The sequence below is a fragment of the Coturnix japonica genome, chromosome Z (genome assembly GCF_001577835.2).
Source record: "Coturnix japonica isolate 7356 chromosome Z, Coturnix japonica 2.1, whole genome shotgun sequence".
Lineage (NCBI taxonomy): Eukaryota > Metazoa > Chordata > Aves > Galliformes > Phasianidae > Coturnix > Coturnix japonica.
Window position 1 is genome coordinate 38,286,355 of NC_029547.1, and position 20,536 is coordinate 38,306,890.

The 20,536-nt window shown below is 40.2% G+C and overlaps 1 protein-coding gene across 1 annotated transcript; it reads left to right on the forward strand.

The window, feature by feature from the left end:
- The first annotated feature begins 130 nt into the window (after positions 1-130).
- HABP4 (hyaluronan binding protein 4) lies at positions 131-14,125 on the forward strand. Its single transcript, XM_015849265.2, is given in 4 exon segments — positions 131-600; positions 5,627-5,706; positions 11,791-11,959; positions 13,666-14,125. Coding segments are annotated over 4 exon segments (705 nt in total). The 5' UTR covers positions 131-249; the 3' UTR covers positions 13,771-14,125.
- The last annotated feature ends 6,411 nt before the right edge of the window (positions 14,126-20,536 follow it).

A 20,536-nucleotide genomic window follows, 5' to 3' on the forward strand; every position in this document is an offset into this window, starting at 1 on the left:
CTAACAGGATGGGGCAAGGCCGCGCAGGGATTGGTTGATCACCCTTATCATTGTCTAGGATTGGCGGTGGGCGGGGTCGGCAGTGCCGATAGGCTGTGGCTGCAGACAGCCGGTAGTTTGGGGTGTGATTGGCTGGCGAGGCTTAAAACGGAGGTGGGTAGGGGTGTGCCGTAATGCTGCGGCTGTGATAGCGTTGCTGAGCCGCGCGGTGTTTGCGGCAGCAGCCGTGGCTGTGATGTGGTCCATGGGATGCGGTGCCATTTTATGGAGGAGTGCTTCAGTTGCACTGTTGCCAACCGCTTCTACCAGATGCTGGAGGACGAATCGGACCCCTTCGACAACCTCCGCGAGGCCGACCGCTGCCAGCAGCAACGCAGAAACCTCAACAAAGTGGTGACCCGCCGGGGCGGCCCCAGTGGCAGAGGGTGTGCCACGAGGAGGGAGCCCCTGAAGCGGCGCAAACAGCTCGGTGCTCCGGCGCCACCGCCGCAGCCCGGTGCGGGACGCTGCGACGCGGCAGAGTGGCGGCGTCTCAGCGGCGTGGGGACGGGTTCGAGCGGCGCCGCCTCGGCTGGTGGCGGCGGGCAGGATGCGATCCGGGCTGGGTGATGCGGGCAGCGGGATCCAAGAGAGCGATTGCACTGCTCCGATGTGGGTCCGAACCTCTGTGCATCGGGCGGTAGGTCCCGAAGCAGGAACTTCAGAAAGAACGCGAGGGAGGAGAGGGAGGCAGCTGGCTGCCCCGGTTCTGGTGCCTCCATTCTAACGCTGCAGCTCTCTGGCTGCCTCAGCGTATCTCTTAGTACAGTTTCTTACTTTGTCCATTTCTCTCCAGCTTTTGACACATCCAAGTTTGCTCTCTTAGCGCTTGTGAGTTCAGCTGATCAGGGGAACGGGGAGGAAGTGCGGTAGTGCCGAGCCCAACCTGCTCCTGTGTTCCATCCAGTGCCTGGTGGTGCAGTCTGCTGCTCAGAGCCTCACGGGCCATCTTCTTATGCAGGCAGCTCTGTGGGGTGATTGTTACTGCCTGGCTGCTTGATGCAAGGTAGTTTCTGGGGCATCTGAGAGCTAGCTGGTGGCTTCCTGGTACCAAGAGCCTCTGCACTAAAGACTATGGCTTTATTCTTATAAATTCTCATTTCCCATTTTGCAGCAGACAATGAAACTTAGCATGTTAACTAGTCTTAAGTTATTATTTTGTTCTTATAATAACAGCAGCCTCCCTGCACCTTAGGAGTGGGTTATCAGAACGTTAATTAAATTCTTTATCAGGGAGTGTATTGACAGGACAAAGGGGCTTTAAACTAAAAGAGGGGAGACCTACGTTAGATATTAAGAGGAAATTTTTTTCTCAGAGGGCAGTGAGGCACTGGCACAGGCTGCCCAGAGAAGCTGTGGATGTCCCTTTCCTGGAAGCATTCAAGGCCAGGTTGGATGGGGCCAGATGGCAGCCTGATGGCGAGTGGCAACCCTACCCACTGTGGGGGAGGTAGAGCTGGATGGGCTTTGAGATCCCTTCCAACCTGAACCATGATGTGAGTTTTAATACATTAGGGAAATGCATATTAATGGCATAAGAATTATTATTGTTCCATCAAGTTGTTGTTAGCATTACCACCTCTGTTCCTTAAGTTAGTCTTATACTACTCCAGCAGCAATTATTTGATGTACACTTGATAAGTAAACAAAGGTTAAACAGATGTTTACCTAAGAAGTACCTTGTCTCCCATGCATTTCCCCTCCTCTGTTTCCCCTTTTGGTTGAGTATTACAATTATTGTACAATTGAGGTTACAATTTTACCCGAGGTTTGCATTTGTTAATTACACTCTGTGTTAATTCATGTGTTGACTTGTGCCAGTCATTCGCCGTCCTGCTGTTTGTTTCCAAGGTGTCTCGGTACTCTTATCGTATTGGTATGCTTCTTCCATTCTGTCTGAGGAACATTTTGTTAAACAAAGAGGTCCAGGAAAGGGGCAATGGTTCCAGTTCTTCCTGATCTCTTCAGGCACATCTTTAGGTATTTCATGACTTGTGTGTTTTTATAATGTGGACAAGAAAATATTACATATATATATCTAAACATACATTGTGTTAGTTATACAGGTATATTGTTAGTTATTTTAACTTCTCCTCTTTGGATCCTTTATTACTCAGGTCTTGTTTGTCCAGCACCAAAAATCAGTAGTTTTATTTCAGGAGCCTGGGCAAACAGGATCTGCAGTCTTTGTACTTATGACTTTTACCTAATTTTTAATAACTACAAATTGCTTCACTTAGATACTGAGATCATTCTTATCTTGTTCTAAATGCAGAAACAACATTTGATTCCCACACAGGAAATATAGAAAAATTGCTGTACCTTTCCTAAGTAAAGAGTCAACGCTTTTGGTCACCTCAGGGATAGTAAAACTGGAAAAAGCACACAAGAGTAACATGTATGGCCAAATTTACAGAATAATTTTTGTATCGAGAAGACCAAAACTGCGGTTTTGAGAGGAGCCGTGTGAGGATACAATGTATATAGAACTACAGGTGAGAGATGGAGAAAGTTAAAGTGTTTTAACTTGCTGTCTTTGATTCAAAGAACTTCTGAGTATAGTGTGTAAGGCAGAAAGTGTTTTGTCACTAATTTTCTTTGTCTTCAAATACATTCTAGTAAGGTGCATGAATCTTTCAGCCTACACTGGTTGCTGTAATATTTATCCTAACTGAATCATAACAACACTTGCTTTGCCTTTTTCAGTTCTAGTGAGTACTACTCAGGCCAAAGATAGCAATTGTTGGTTCAGTGCTTCATCCCAGACTGCATCTGTAGAAATGAAGCATTAGTACAGTTTTCTCAGTAGATTTGACTATTGTCTGTTTTAGTGAGAGGAGTAGGTCTCAGGCTTATAAGAATTCATAGAACACAATGATGCAGTATTGTCAGCTGAGCGTTAGGCCTCAGTATAAAGTTTTTGTAATCTTGGCATGCTGGCTGCTGCCCTCAGCTGCATAGCTTCTTGAACAGGGGCTAGAGCTGTTTCTGCTGTAGCCTTTAGTGACTGAACCTAGTTGCAAACTGGGCATTTCATGGTGTTTGAACAAAAAACAACAAGATCTGCTACTAATAAATGAATAAAGGGGTTTTATTTATTTTTGTTAAAAATAAGGTGGTTAGAACACTGTAATCAGGTGCCTGTGAAGAGCCTTCATGACGAGATAACTGTCTCTTCTGAAGCAAAAATTTATTTATTTATTTATTTATTAGGACAAATGGCACAAGAGGAGAAATATTGAAAGGAAGATAGACACAACTGCAGAGGCAGCTTGATTTGGCCAAGTTGTTTTGAAATTCTGTTAAAAACATTATATATATATATATATACACATATAATATATATATATAGTGGCAGGGAGCTGAAAAGGGGTATTCTTAAAAGAACGTAGTATGCAATTTCCCAACTCAGATTTCTGTGAAACCTGCTCATTAAGAACATTTTTAGAGAGTCTTCTTACCTAAATGCTGCTTTATAAGCAACACTGTACTGATAGTAATGCACTGTGGTGGCAAAAGTGAAAATACGCTTCAGTATGTTGACTATACTACTTAATCAACAACTCATAAAAACTGAGCTTTTTTTTTCCTTATTGATGTCTAGATCTATTGTCTGGTGACTGTCCTGATTACAGACGTCTTTCCCAAATAATAGATTAGGTGTCTTTCCTGGAAGAAAAAGCTGGGTTTGAAACAATTCATTACATTTTCATAGTCTAATATATTGATAAAGAGCTAGGCAACTGAGCTGGTAGACTGGACAGGTGCAATAGCCTCCCATGGAGCTACAGATGAAGTGAGGAAAGTGAATATCTTCTTCAGCTTAATATAAATCTAACTGTAGGAAACAAGAGAATCACCTTAAAGAGAAGCTAAACTTGACCTAGAAAAGATCAGTGTTCAGTTTTTTCATTGCAAATTTTGTGAGATTTCAAGTAGAAGATCCACATAACTGTACTGTGGTTTTGAAGGAAAGTTGCATACCAATGCATATATACTCTAGCAAGTATATAAAACTGGAGTGTACTAACAAGTTATTGATGAGCGTTCAAAGCCCAGTAACTTGTAAGTGAAAGCCATTGTGGCAACACTACACAAGGTTACTTTTTGTTTTACTCTTCCCTACCTTTGGAATCTTAACTGGAAGTTTGAATTGGGACATATGTGTAGCAGAGAATTGAAATCAGATAGTTTATGCTATCATGGCTGTTCGATTCTAATTTTATTTGCTGTTGTAAGCTGAACTGAAAATTGTGCCAGTAATTGATTCAGGGATTACACTGTTTATCATAGGTGTGGTTGCTTCAGCCATTTAGTTTTAATCCATGTCCTCAATTAAATCCATGGATCTGTCAGACCAGTTGAAGTATTTTTGTACAGTTTGTATCACAAGTAATCTTTTGCAGTATTTATGGCCATTTATTAGAATCAAATAGAATTAACTGCTGAAGTAATTATCTGTCTGCTTTATCTACAACAGTCAATGCTAGTACTTTTAAGAGGAACTGGGAGTATAATAGAACCACCAGTCTCTTTTGAATGGCTGTTACCTCTTTGTTGTTTCAAGTTCTCTGAATGTGTATATGAAATGGATGTTAATACTAAATACATAGGGAAAGTGGTCTTTGTGTTCTTGCAAAGTTATTCTAAATGCTTCTGATAGCTAATGAAACACTCAAAATTAAAATACACTCTTATATTCTAATTGCTTATTCAGATCAAATAAAAATAAGTGGTCATAAATGAGTAGTATTTTTGGTTTTCCACACTAAGATTCCAGCTTAGAACCAATACTTGTGTAATTGGTGGTATAGATGGGATGTTCATATAGCAGACAGTGTATGCCATTCTGCATTCTTTATAACTTCAAGCTTTCCAAATTAGCATACTTTAATAAGAAGTTTACAAATTTCAGAAATTGCCCTTTATCCACATATTACATCTTAGTTTTGGGGATGAAAATATACCTTATTCTGTGAGAACTGAGCTAATCCAAGCCTTGAGGAGGGAGAATGTACCATTTAAAGTGGTTTGTAGCTTAAAGAAAACCAGTTAATTTTTTTATTTTTTTTTTAATATATATGACTATCTTTATTACATAACAAGAAGCTTCATCTATCACAATTTTATCTTATTCCCTGAGTGGATTGTTCTTTAGTTTACTTTTACAGATTGTGTTGCACACTTCATGCTTGCCAGCCAGATCTTTGTATGTGTGCATTTTCTGTAGAACTAGGTGAAAGTTATATATTGTTGTCACGTACTGGTATTCATCATAGGATCACATAGAATAACAAGGTTGGAAAAGACCTACAAGATCATCTAGTCCAAGTGTTGTCATAATTGGGTTATTGTCTTCATGCATCTTCTTTGAAAAATAGTACGTGAAATTTGTTTTTTTCTATTTCTTATTTTGTTAGTCCATATAGTCACTTAGCTGAACTTTTTCCATATGATTTCAGTTTTGTTTCTTTTGTTTTTTCCCCCTGCCAAGGAATCTTGCCAAAAAATTAATGTTTTGGTCTGCAGGGTTTTTCCTAATATGACTTACAAAGACCATATGTTTTCTGTTTAATGCTTTACTGAGATGGAGCTGACTTCTCCTATGGAAGCAACTGCAAAAACAGCCAAGTCTCCAGGGATGTCTGAAGAAAAACCTCTAAACAAGCTGGCTAAAATACTTTTTTTCTAAATGCAAGGGAAACAGTTTACTGTTAAGGATATTGTACTTGACTTGTACTAGGAAACGTACTTGAAGTCTGAACTTCTTTTAAAAAAGAAACTTTATCTGTACTTATGTCTCAAGAAAATGAGTTCTTAAGTATTAGAAAAGCTTGATTATGCAGCTGTGGTTTTGAATGACCCACTGATTCCTAACACTTGGTGATGATTTAATGAGGGGCTGTGCATCGAATTACCCTTTTGACTTGGGAAATGGCTAAAAATTACCCTTCTTTATTAAGTACTAAGGTATTTTAGAAGTTGTTGTTTTTTTTCTAAAAAAAGGTGTTCAGGGTATTTGTGCAATCTCACAAACATAATTAAAGCACACTAAGATAAAAATTAAGTTAGTTTTTTATCAGTCACTAGTTATGTACAGAGGACCTTTATAGAACCTGAAAAACTTGAAGGATCTGGTGTTTTGGTGAACCTTAGAAGTAGGGAAATGGAGAGAGGACTTAGAGTTTGTTTTCTAACTTTAAGTCTTTTCAGTCTCCGGAGAAGATTAGTTTTAGATAAAATAAATGCTTTAGCTGAAAGTAACTGGACTGCCTTGTCCAAGGAAGAGAATTCAAAGAATGAACAAAAAGTGTATTGTATCTCTTAAACAGCAGAAGGTGACAAAATTTCACTGCCCATTACTGTTGCTATGAAGCCTGTTTTTTGTCTAATGTTGCAACTTGTTTTTAATTATGTTGGTTCATTTCTTAACTTGAATTATAGTACTGAGTAAACTGCAAATACTATTTTATACGTTCATCTTATATAAACCTGTAAGAAGCTGAGTTGGTATAATTTTCCTTCTTGTTTAAAACTAGAATAAACAGATACGTTTTTATACATGAGAAAATCTGTAAGAAGCTGAATGGTGACAGAAAGGTTTGTCTAAGTGGAGTTAAGTCAGATGGGTAAAATAAATAAATACAATGCAATTGTGACAGATTTGTTTAGTTAAATGTGAGAGCAGTTCTTAAGAAGTTTTTGTCAGTTACTGGTGTCTTTCCTTTTTTTCAGGCTTGTACCAGTTTATCCATCACTGCAGCAGTAAATATGCCCAGCAATTCAAGATCTTTGTAGATATGTCTTGACATCAGTTCCTTGTAAAACATAAGACTTTAAGTTTATATCTTGGCAGAGGCATCTGACAGAATCTGCCATTTGTCTTCTTCATTTTACTGAAATCTTGGTAATCAGTAGGGAGTCAAAAAGATGGGAGCTTTTACTGCTTACCATATTTTTAATAGTTTAGATTGGGTAAGTGGTGAATTCTTTAAGATGCAAGAAAGCAAGTAAAGTACAAGAACAAAACTGCCTAGTGTAATCTTTTCAGTGCAGTAAATACCATTCTGGAAACTCACATATCTGTATGCAGAATGCAAGTTACATATCACAGAATCATAAAATTTCTCAGGTTGGAAAAGACTTTACAGATCATCAAGTTCAACCACAGCCTAACCATAGTACCCTAACTCTAACAACCCTCTGCTAAATCATGTTCCTGAGCACCGCATCCAAGGATTTTGAACACATTCAGGGATGGTGACTCAACTACCTCCCTGGGAAGCCTCTTGTAGTGCTTAACAACCCTTTCTGCAAATAAGTTTTTCCTGATATCCAACCTAAACCTGTACCTCATTGTGAGCACCTTTGAGAGGAATGTCATTTTGGTGACTTCACATCTTTTAAGATAAGGTGTGAATAGTGTATATGTAATTTGGGAAGGTTGTATTACTTAAGGGATTCCTTAATGTGGAAAATCTGTTATTTTTCAAATATCCCAATGGCTTTTGCTTTTAAATAATGGTTCTCAGGTGTGATATGCTTCAAAATTTACCTAAAGGATTTATCTGTTTAATTTGCCTCTGCCTTATGGAATTGCTGTCATCTGGCAGGTAGCATATACAAGATTTTAACCAGTTTATGTTCTGCTCTCCCTGCAGACTCAGCCCTGAGGGGACAGGGATGTGTGTCCAAGCTACTGCCGGGGTTTTTCACATTTTAACTTATAAATACAGGAGTAACAGAACCACAGAATTGTAGGGATTGGAAAGGACCTCCAGAGAACGAGTCCAACCCCCCTGTCAAATCAGGCTCCCTAGTCCAGGCTGTACAGGCAGGTCTTGAATATCTCCAGAGAGGGAGACTCTACAACCTCCCTGGGCAGCCTGTGCCAGTGCTCCATCACCTTCACCATGAAGAAGTTTTTCATATTGGTGCAGAATTTCCTATGCTCTGGTTTATGGACGTTTCCCCTTATCCTGTCCCCACAGAGCACTGAAAAGAGGCTGGCCGTGTCCCTTGTCCCCCATACTTAACATACTTAAGATACTTATAGACATTGATTGGGTCTCCTCTCAGTCTTCTTTTCTCAAGGCTGAACAGATCCCAGGTTACTCAGCCTTTTGTCATATGACATGTGCTCTTTTTATCATCTTTGTGGCCCTCTGCTAGACTCTCTCTAGGAGATCCCTGTCATTTTTGTGCTGGGGATTCTGGAATCTGGTGAGGCCTGACCAGGGCAGACTAGGGGGAGAGGACCACCTCCCTTGACCTGTTGGCCAAGATCCTTTTAATACACTGCAGCAGCTGTGTATTAAACCAACTGGCCTTTTTTCCGCCAGGGCATACTGCTGACTCATGGCCAACCTGTTGTCCACCGACTTCTTGTCCTTCTCTGCAGAGCTCCTCTCTAGCAGGTCGTTCCCCAGCCTGTACTAATAGTTTAACAGTTCCTTCCCAGGTGCAAGGCTCTACACTTGCTTTTGTTAAACCTCATCTGATTTCTTACTGCTTGTCTTTCCAGCCTGCCCAGGTTCTTCTGAATGGCAACACAACCTTCTGGTGTGTTGGCCACTCCTTGCAACATTGTATTGTCAGCGTACTTGTTGAGGGTAGATAGTATCAGTTGTTTTTTCTGGATAGTTGCAGTTGTGTGTTTGTATTGAGACAGATTTAAAAAACAAACAAACAAAAACCCCACACAAAACAAACAAACAAAAACCCCCGCTCGATTTTGTTTCTCTTCTCTTTTTTGGTGTGATTTACCATTTTAAAAAGTAGTTATGGTCCTGGCAATTGTGAATAATCTGTTTAAATGGGGATACTGTATAGCTTTATGGTTTGGTAATAGCTTATTTCTGTGCATCTCTGGAAAGACTTCTACAAGCTTGTATAACCTACAGGGTCTTTGCCTTCAGGACTGTGTCTACATTGCTATTCTTAAGCTTCTATTTGCAAAGTATTACAGGACAAGAATGTGTATTAAATACTTGCATAATTTAAGTTATTTCTTATTATGTCTTCAGATTTCCTTTAAGACTGAACAACATCAATATGTGCTGCATATATCACAAATTACATAGTTGTAATTTTTTTATTTTTTTTTTCTGCAGCTAACAAGTATGAAATATAAGCACTGCAGCTATATACGCTGTCCTCACAGGTGCTTTCTTTGAACTTATTTTCACAATCTGAACAATTTAATAAACTTGTGTCAGTTGGTAATTCAGATAAATGAATTTTTATTTTTACTGAGTGCAGCACATAGTATAACCAATTCCCGTGAAAGGTATTTGTGGAGTTAGTATTTATTCTGTGGTATTTTCTTCCATTTCTTGACACAAAATCCATCTTCCTTTTTGTTGGATACATCTAGTCTTTTAATGGGAAATTCCAAATTTGTCTTCAAGTTTACAGTCTTACTGACTTTTCTTGCTTCTTAGTTGTGACATAAAGCCAAAACTTTTATGTGCAAATCTGCAAATCTTTATAAGTATTTGATTCAGTGTTTTTCTTCCCTAGTTAACTTGTACAATGCAAATTGGTCTTATGTTATCTCTTGATGGTCTTTCTAATGCTTTGAAATTAAGGACTTCATGTGCCTTACTGTTCTCTTCTGATTTCTTTAGAAATTCCCACGTGGAATACACTCACTTCAGACTTTGGTTCATCCTACCTGCAGTGACATCTTTTCCAAACAAACGTTCAAGCATGTCCTTCTAATATTTTCTAGTTGGAAAGGGACAGGTGCTTTTGATTGAAGATTTTTTGTCTGGGTTATCTGCCGTAATCTTGCATGGGTTGGATCTGAGAGAGTTTTCTGAGCTTTTATCCTGCCATTGTTTCTGTGTTTGGGGAGCTGACACTTTTGCCTGATAGTGGTTTTACTTCTTTGGAATTCCTAGTGTTGTGGGTTTTTATTTGTTTGTTTGTTTTCATATCACTTACTCCATCTCTTTAAAGAGGATCCTCTTTAGGATCTTGTAATGCTTGGTCAGTCCTTCAGAGTTCTTGAATATATGCACTGCTGCTCCTTTCCCGACTTTTTGCTCTAGGGAATGTGGTAAATGTATTATTTCTCACAGCACAGATAGTAGCTCAGAGCTGGCCTTAAAGGTCTGCTTGAATGCATGTGTTAATTTTTCAGACTGAAAGACTGATAACGGTCTAGTCATATTGGAAGAGGGAACAAATCTGTTCTTCTTTGACTAATTCTAAATATACAGAACATTCACAACAAATTCTTCCAGCATGCTTGTACAATTTCAGAGATGAAATGCAGAGTTTGCTGTCACTTAATTATGCTTCTGTCCATGATAAAGTGGAGTGGAGTGGGTTTTTTTGTTTTGGTTTGGTTTTTTTTACATGATCTGCTGGGGAGATGGATTTAAACTCAAAGAGGGGAGACTTAGATTAGATGTTTGGAAAAATAATTTTATTCAGAGGGCAGTGACGCACTGGAACAGGCTAGCCAGAGAAGCTCTGGATGCCCTGTTTCTGAGTTCAGGGCTAGACTGGATGGGGCCCTTTAAAGCCTGATTTGGTGGTGGCAGCCCTACCCATTGCAGGGAGTTTAAGAGCTTCAGTGATCTCCCAAGTTTTTTTCCAATCCAAGCCATTTTATGAAAGTCAATTTCCAAATTGCATCTAAACAATTGCATTTTTATATTAGAAAAATCTGATCTTGGTAATCAGTGTTAGAAAAAATATGAAACCTGGGATCCAAAGAAAGGAAGGAAAGCTGTATTTCTCCTGTGAGAAGGGACCTAATGAAAAGTTTTTCTAGAACAGTCAGTGTTAGGAAAATACTTAACGAACTTCAGCTTCTGTTGCTATGTGTAATAGTTTTGGGTGGGAGAAGGATGAACCAATTTTGAAGTATCCAGGAGTTGATCTGTGCAATATAGGTTTTCCTGTAGTTTAAAGTATTTGGTTATTTTAACAATTATGATTAAAAGAGTTGTTCTTCCTGCATCTGTCTCTGTTTAGGAGCAAATGTTTTTCTGCTGATAACTTAAATGGTACATGTTGAGCATACTGTAGGAACAAGTGGTTCTATTTAAAGCAGTTATGGCACTTTCCTGGTACTGGCAAAAAGAATAGTCAAATGATATGTTGAAGAGGTGCTTTAGTCTTAGATATCTTGTCTTCTGTCTTCACAGCTCAAAAACTGGCAAAGCTGATTGATGTATTTATATTTTCCTTGAGCGTATCAGCGTTACTGTGCTTTGTGACAAATTGAAACTTTACTAGGATTAATCTGTCTTAGGCAGGTGATAAACACCTGTGCAAGCTGACAAAATAAATTAAAAAAGCAGTGTGTGAATATTAAACCACACAACTGTGGTTGGTATACTTTTTAAGTGAGGATGTATTTGTTAAAAGTAGATTCACTGGTGAAACAGAGTTGAGAATATCCTAGACCAAAAGATAGAGTGATTTGTTGTAGAATCTGCAGTGTTTCAACTTACAATAAGACTGGTTAAATACCAGAACTGAGTCCAATAGTTGGAAGACAGTTCTTGCTCATAAAACTAATTTCAAGCAGGCCATAGGTTTATTTTACAAGTTAGGTTAATATAAAAGTCATACACCAAGTTACTATGGGTTGTAAGTAAAATTTAGGTCTGTAGTTTGGTGAGAAGCATTCCAAGTGTTCTGTTTACTATCCTTACTTTAGAGATTAATATTCTCTTCCAACCTGGCATGTTACAAGCTAACGGATTTTACTTTACAACTACAAACTCATAGAGTTGCTGAAGGGAAACCAATGGAAGAATTAGTTCAAGAAATGATGTTAGATGAATGGAAAAGTCTTCAGCAAAAGAATTGGCCAAAGCATTAATTCAATATCTGGAGGTCAGAATCCACTGTTCCTACCAAAGCAGTGGTGATTCACAAGTCAGAATATTGCGATGATGTAAGCATTATCTGAGGAATTCTGTAAACCTTGCTCTATGCTGAAGGTTAGGAAACTCTCTGTGTTTCCATTAGTTTTAGTATAATCTGAACCCAAAATAGTATCCAAATTTTGTTACTGTAGTCATGTATATGCCTTAAAGCTTACCTTACACTTACTATGTGTTCATTTTTCTCTCAGGTCAAATAGGGGTGTATTTTATATGCAGACATGTAATATATTAAGTTGTTATAACTTGGAAGATATAGTCTTAGCAATATAAAACTTGTTTCCTTAGTGCTGCCACCCATGTAGATCTCTGGCAAGGCCATAAGAGAAATTTGTCTTACAAATACTTTTTATCGTACCTTTGAATTATATTTACCTAACTTATCAGTATATACTTGCATGGATATGTTAAACTCTGGCATCTATTTTGGCATCTGTTTGTCTGGATACTGAGTGTCAATTTTCTCATTTGTACCCAGATTTCATTGTACACATGGGTTACATACTTTTTTCCAGTTCTATGGAAAAAAGAGTGCTTCTTCTATGGAAGAAGCTCCGGAGTGCTTCTTCCATAGTGATACTTTCTCCCACTTCTCCCATTTTATTTATTTATTTATTTATTTATTTCTTCCATTCTGTCTCGGGGGCTAAATTTCAGGAAGGACTTCCATCAATATGACTGGAAAGTGCTTGAGAGAAGTGGGAGGATTCACTTAATTCCTACTAGCTTAGATTTTAGCTTTTGAGGGTCATGAAAGTATATGCATTTACTTGTAACCTAGCATGATGAAACTGTGATCTTTGCTTAAAATCTGTGTGCATTTATACAATACACATTTTATTCTTTGTCTACTCATAACATGAAAACATACAGGTGTTTTTTTTTATAAGTCATAATCACTGTAGGTCACTGAGCTCTTTCAGATACTAAGCTGCCTGCATCCTTTTTAGCATGGCTTTTGGTGGTTGTGGATACCACTGTCCTTTCCTTTGAGCTGAGGGCAATGCACTGGGGAGAATAACTTTCACAATTTCTGAAAGTATACGGGGTGCATTGAAGTTGCTGTTCTTCTTACTCCTAAACCTTCTTGGCTGGCATGACCAAGTGACCTTGTAGAAGAGGTACATAAACTGCATGACAAAGACAAGCCAAATCCATTTTAGAATGAGGGGTTCTTCACAGTATGGGATGAGTTTACAGGTTTGTTAACTTCAATGCATGTTAAAATTATGATGAAAAGCGATCTTAAATCCACTAACAACTAGAAATATGGAGAGTTAAAAGAGTACTCATGTAGCTGCAGACAAATCTATTAAATATGTATACATCAGCTAGTAGCCAAATGCTGTGGTTTCTGTCCTTTTAACTATTATTTGAAGCTAATTGCAGAAGTGAGTAGGTTAGGCCTAATTCTCTGGTTCCTTAGGAAAGCCTTATAGATTGTGTTGCAGAAAATTTCTTCAGTATTACAGAGCTGGTACAGCAGATCTTGTTTCAAGGACTCTCTGAGCAAACAAAACTATTCCAGGCATTTGGGAGGCTGCAACTGTCACTTCTATTCAAATGCTGTGCAAGTTGAGGCCTGTCTCCTATTCCAGATGTCATCTTATTTTTTTCTTCTACATAGCTTGTAAAACATGGATATATGTAAATGTGTCAGGAAGGATAGAAAGCTGTATATGGAAATTACGAGTCTTAACCATATGATTTTTTTTAGATACAAAAGGGAGAGCTTGAAGATGATTACCATATTTTTCAAAGGGCAGTGAATGACATAACACCTCAGCTGGGAGCTGTCTTGGACAGAGTGACCATGAAATGATAGATTTCTTGATTCATGGTGGAGCCTGGAGGGGGAATAGTAAAACTGCTACCCTGGACTTCCGTAGGGTGGACTGTGAATTATTTAAGAGACTCGTAGGGGTAGTACCCTGGCATTCAGTCTTAGGGAGTAAAGGGGTCCAAGAGTGCTGGTTGCTCTTCAAGAAGGAAGTCTTAAGGGCGCAGGAGCAGGCAGTCCCTCTGAGCCGCAAAAATGAGCCAGCGGGGAAGAAGACTGGCGTGGATGAATAGGGAGCTGTTATTGAGGCTCCATGAGAAAAAGAGAATCTACCGCCTGTGGAAGGAGGGACAGGCAACTGAGAATGAATACAAGGAAGTCATTAGGATGTGTAGAGGTGAAATCAGAAAAGCAAAAGCCCAGCTTGAATTTAACCTGGCCACTGGGGTGAAAAGGAATAAGAAACTATTTTATAAGTACATTAACAGTAAGAGGAGGATGAAGGAGAATATCCACTCTTTGCTGGATGAGGCTGGGAATGTGACCACTGAGGATAAGGAAAAGGTGGAGGTTCTGAATGTCTTCTTTACGTCTATCTTTAGAAGTCAGACCAGTTATCCTCAGGGTACTCCACACTCTGACCTGGTAGTCTCAGCTGGGGAGCAAACTAACCCCCCTGTGATTCTGGAAGAAATGGTCAGAGACTTACTACTCCAAGTGGACTGCCACAAGTGGGGCCGGATGAGATCCACCTGAGAGTGCTGAGGAAACTGGTGGAAGTGATAGCCAAGCTGTTTTCTGTCATCTATAAGCACTCCTTGTTGACTGGTGAGGTCCCAGAAGACTGGAGGCTTGCCAATGTGACTCCCATTTACAAGAAAAGTCACAAGGAGGATCTGGGGAACTACAGGCCTGTTAGCCTGACCTCAGCGGCAGGGAAGGTTATGGAGCAGATTGTCTTGAGGGAGATCATGCGGCATGTGCAGGATGACCGGGGGATCAGGTCCAGCCAGCATGGGTTCATGAAAGGCAGGTCCTGCTTGACCAACCTGATCTCCTTCTGTGATCTAGTGACCCATCTGGTGGATGAGGGAAAGGCTGTTGATGTGGTCTACCTAGACTTTGACACTGTCTCTCACAGTATTCTCCTGCAGAGGCTGGCAGCCCGTGGCTTGGATGGGTGCAGTCTTGGCTGGGTAAGGAGCTGGCTGAAGGGCTGGGCTCAGAGAGTGGTGGTGAATGGAGTTAAATCCAGCTGGCGACCGGTCATGAGTAGTGTTCCTCAGGGGTCGGTGCTGGGGCCTGTCCTCTTCAATATCTTTATTGATGACCTGGATGAGGGCATTGAGTGCACCCAAGTTTGGAAATTCCTTCTATCAACAGGGTTTTAACTACTTCCCTAGCCCCATCTGCAACAGAGAAAAGTCTCCAGCCACTCTGGAAAAGTATCTACTAAAAAAAAAGTAAATAATTACACTTGCCTGTGTTTTGGTAATTCAGAAAAATCCTTTCCAGTATTCCCCAGGAGTTACTGCCCTCTTACTATTCTTGCAGAAGTAGCCTGAGCTAAGAGTTTAGCTTCTGTTTCATCCCACAAGTTAGTAAAGCCTAGCCAGCTTTTCTTTGTTTTGTGTAAAGCTACTTTTGTCTGTGTTCTAAATCTGCATTTTTCAGTGTTTCACCTTTCAAATCTGGTTTGCTAGAAGAGATTTGTTCAATTTTAACTAGGCAGTTATGCTGTAATGATTCCTGTTCTTCTATAAGCACTGATGTAGCTGGCTTCAGCTTTGATTCAAAGTCACACCTTAGTAGTCAACTATATTCAAAGTCACATCCTTCTGGCCCATGAGAGTCCAAACTTTCAGATTGCCTTTGCTGCTTTGAGTGTATAGGACTTCTTCTATAGGACTATATTTTGTTTCATTTTTCCTTTTTCTCCCTTGGATCCTTATTATTATAAACCTCACATGCAATCTCTATCATCTGTGAAATTGATAGCCTTGTCAGTCTTTTGCAGTTTCCTCCTTGTATCTTGTGCTGATTGGCCAATAAACAGTGTATTAAACTTTCTCTGAATTGCCTCATCATCCAGATTTAAAGAGGCATATTTTGTGGCCACTTCACACAACCTTTCATGAAATGCAGAAGGATTTGTTTTGTGGACCTGGTCTAACCTAGTAAGTTTTATGTTCTTTGGCTTTGGCACCTCAAACAAACAAACAAACAAAAGCTGATGGATAGTGTTTCAGCATCACCCTTCCTTCCCCTGTATTTGGATCTCACTCTGGATCTTCCTAGTGGACAAATAATTCTTTGAGTTTTCCCATCTGTTTCTTCTACCACCTTGCTTTTTGCCTTTGTAGTCACCTCCTTTTCTTCTGTGGTCAAAAGTGCACTTAATATAACCCTTGTGTGTCCCCCTAATTTGGATTAAATATCAGCATTATTATTTCTAATAACTGATACATCCTGTCAGAACTCCCTCCATATGATCCTGCAGAGTAGGTTTCAGGGCATTCAGCAAGTGGGTGTTGTGAAGGGTACATGCATGAAGATGGGTGTTCCCTCTGGACCTGCAGACTGTCTCAGGGGAGCCTAAATAGCAGGCCATGCTGCCCATCACCTTCTCCAGCTGGACGCTGCTCTGACATTCTCATTCTCCTATCTGGAGACAATCCTGGATCACTGTAATGAAGAGGGGCTGTTTGTGCTACAACATCTGCACATCCTCAGGATAATCTCCATGCTTTTTCTTTAATGCATCCACTGCAACATCCTTTTCCGTCTTTTGCAAGTGTCATAATTCCTGCAATAGACATCACACCTCTTTGTAGCTTGCATTGCTTCTGCATCACAATACAAGGCTATAAAGACATCTACAAAACAGCAGTAATTGCAATATCATAACTCAATGATCCATTTTCTACAAAAAGAAAAAACAAAAACAAAACAAAAAAAACACTGTCATTTAATTTTTACTGCTGCCACTACTTATTATAACATTTTATCATTTTGTCTTTAGTCATAGATTCCCCTTCAAGCTTACTCTGGTTCTTATGCAGAGCAAGGAGGGACAGCCAAAAATTATTTCAATCCCACGTTTCCTGAAAAGAATTTTCTTACCCACTTTTTACTGCACAATGTAGTTGAGTCTGCTTGAATTCTGGAAAGAACAGGAAGATCATTTCTTTTTTTGGGGTGTGTGTGTGTGTGTTGATTCCTGCTGCTTCAAAGTGACCAAACGCTTCTCTAATCTGGAATTGGCAAGAATGAGGTTTGGTGCAGTTGGCTGTTGTTCGCACCAGGAGTGTCTGAGAGCACCCAGGTGTGACTATTTCCTTTTTCAGCCTGTCAGACTCAACTATGTCCTGACAGTTTCTTTATAGTACCTAAATACAGAGAATGAACTATCAGTTGTAAGTGGTGACAGTAGATCTGTTCTTTTTTTTTTTTTTTTTTTTTTTTTTGTCTGTGAAAAGCGACCATATTAAATCTCAATCATCTATCATATTTAAGGTACCAAAAATAGCTCTATCTGTTAAGCATATCTGCTTCTAACAGTCACTCCTCATTCAGCTTTACACATTCATGTAAAGCAAGTGATAATACGAGTAAATATATACACAAATATGGCATGCATCTTGTGAGGAGATTAAATTGTATTGCAGATCTTATGTTACTCCTTAATTCAAGTTACAAAAAGGCACTTTACTGTTAGAATTACTGTAGTAGCTTGGAAAAACTACAGCACCTCAGCTTTGCATTCTAGATGAATGCAAATATATTGAGCTTATATGGTAAGATTCTGGTAGCAGGGGGCTGCAGGGAGGTGGGGGGAGGGGACAACAGTGCCCTTGTCAGAGCAGAGCTCCAAAGGGTTCAATTTCTGCAAGAGCTGAGCTGTGTGCTCTGGAAGAGCCAGTCTAAGGGAAAACTGCTACTCAACTGCAGCTAGGAAAAAGGAGTGAGAGATGTGAGAGAAGCAGCCCTACAAGCACCACTGTCAGTGCACAGAGGGAGGGCAGGAGCTCCATGCAGCTCAGAAGGGCCAACGGAGTAGACTGTTCCCCTGCAGCTCGTGGGTACCACACGGAGTGGATCTCCCCATACAGCCATGAAGGACCCCACGAGGTAATAGTGGATGAGGCTTGAAGGAGGTAAATCTCATGGACACTCCCGTGAGTGCAGCCCTGGGTGGAGCTGCAGCCCTGGAGAGTAGCCCGCGGTGGGGCAGTAGGGTTAGGGGAGCTGCCGCCCGTCTGGAGCCGTGTGGAGCAGGGCCTGAAGGGTGGGCCCCACTGTACGGAGTAGTGTTGGAGCTGTGCTGGGAAGGCTGCAGCCTGAAGGAAACCATGAAGAATCAGTTTAGGAAGGACGGCATTCCGTGGGAGAGACATGTGGAGCATGGGCAGAAATGTGGAGAAGTGTTACAAACTTACTGCAGTCCCCACTCCCATTTCCCTACACCGCTTTTGTAGGAGGTAGAAGAGGGTGGAAGGGTTTGTCTGTGTTTAGTTTATTATTACTCCAGTATGTTAGTAATAGGGATGTAGGAATGGGATGTTGTTTCTGCATTTGATATTGAAAATATCCTGTCCTTTGAAACAGCTGATGTGAAAAAGTAGAAATACCGTTTATTTTACTAGCATAATTTAGAAATATAGTTGCTGAATTATGTGATTAATTCTTGCTTGCAAAACTGCAATAGTTTTTAAATGTTGCAAATAGTATGGGTATAGTATTACAGACTAGAAAGCATGTTGTAAGACTGTTCTGTTTGGATAAGAGACCCTCAGCAAAAGAAAAACAGACTTAACAAACATCAAAGAAGCCAGGGCCTCTACACAAGGCTGGATTGCCTTGCTCTGTGGGTAGGTTGGGATGCAACAGGCAGGCATCAAGATACTCCCCTCTGTACTCCTTCCAAGCTTGTATATATCCTAGGACAAGCAGATGTCCAGAAACAATGACTGAGTGTTGAATGAGCAAATGTGAGAAGTTAACTAATTAGAAATATATATGCTTAGCTAGCAAAAATTTATGTTTATCCAGTATCCGTATGTTTAGTTGAGCATCAGGAAGATTGTGAACCTCAACCAATAGTAGTACTCAGCCAATGAGGAACCAGGGGAGAAAGAGATAAGCATCGAGTAATAGGGCATAAAAGATGTAACATTGTTTTCTGTATGCTCTCCTGATTGCAGGAAGCCCACCATTGCAATTGTGAATAATTCAGCTTTATCAGAGATACCATCACAGAATCACAGAATCACAGAATCAAAGAATGACCCGGGTTGGAAGGGACCTCAAGGATCATGTAGTTCCAACGCCCCTGCCTAGCAGGGCCTTTTTTTGGAGGTGGTTCAATACTTTTATTGCACAGTGACATGGAAGTGGAGGTACCATAAAGAACGGAAAGAAGCAGGCAGCTGAGGACACGCAGATTGAAATACACATGTGTTTGAGCCCCATATCACTCTTTTGACTCAAAGAAATAACAACTTCCATTCTTCAACTCTGTTACTCAGAATAAACGTGAGGTACATCAAACCTCCAGGAGTTACCTGTGGTGCAATGATTCAGATAGCTGAATCTACAGAGCAGCTTTACACACTGCATCACATTTAATTGCACTGTTGTGATTGAGACCAGCTTAATGGCTCAAATAAGGTTTTTGCTTTCCCGAGTAAAAAAATGTTCTGCATTCAGCTGTCTGTTTTATCTGTGGCTGACTAACTGTGAGCCACTGTCAGCTCTTAGCAAAGGTTTCTCTGTCTAAATTTGTACAGCAGTAATTACCTGAACAAGGGAAAATGAGTTTTGCGTAACACAATGAAGTGTCAGGACAGCTTTGCTGAAGGGTAAAGGTAGCAGGCACAAGGTCTTGGATTACTCTCTTCTGATGAGAAAAAGTTTACATGCTACTCATATAATCCAGAAATTCTGTGCCTGTTGTTTGGGAGTGGTTTGGTTATATTTTTAGCTGTTTACAGATCAAATGCTTTTTTCTCATGTTTTTCCTGACCCTCACAAAGGTTGTGTTCCTGGAAAGGAGGAAAGGTAACTTCTCGGATGGGTATTTTCTATTAAGCTTTCAGTGAAGTGAGGGAATTCCTCAAGCATGGGAACAACATTAAACATTTTACTTTGGAATGTAGAGAGGCAGAGGTGTACAAAAGAGCATCTAGAACCATGACACCAGAAGTACTGCATTTTGTAAAGACACAGTCCTAGAAGCATGATGGTTTGGGAGGAATACTGAACAATGAATTGTGTTGAAAGAACTCAAATGTGGGAGGAAAGCAAGATGGGCCTAGTAGGAAACCTGAAGGAGGGGCAATGAGGAAGCTGAGCCCTCTCATTGTGAAGAGTACCAAGGAAATCATCTTTAATCATCATCTTTAATGACAGTCTTCCTGCTATTAGCAGCTGTCATTTGGGGGCTTATGCATTAACAGTAGCTGCTGCCAAGGAGACTTTTCTGTCTGTTCCCTCTGTTCTGTTAGCATAAGAAGTTTGGAACTAAGCTTTTTATTGTGTTGATGGCATAACTGGCATGTGGCAGATCAGGGAGTTGAAGGAGCTGGGACTCAGAAATGGCTGTGAGACAGAAGTGGTGTGTGCCTGCTGGCGTGCAGCCACAACACACACCTGCAGCTCAGTGACCAACAGCAGCTGTTGCTTAGGCTCTCTGAGCAGTGTAGTCTTTGCCAGATTTGTAGCAGCCTTGTGTATTGGGAAGGAATTTTAAGAGGGAAAGCAGCTATTTAAGGGATGGAATTTCTGGATTTCCTTCCCTGTTCCTCAT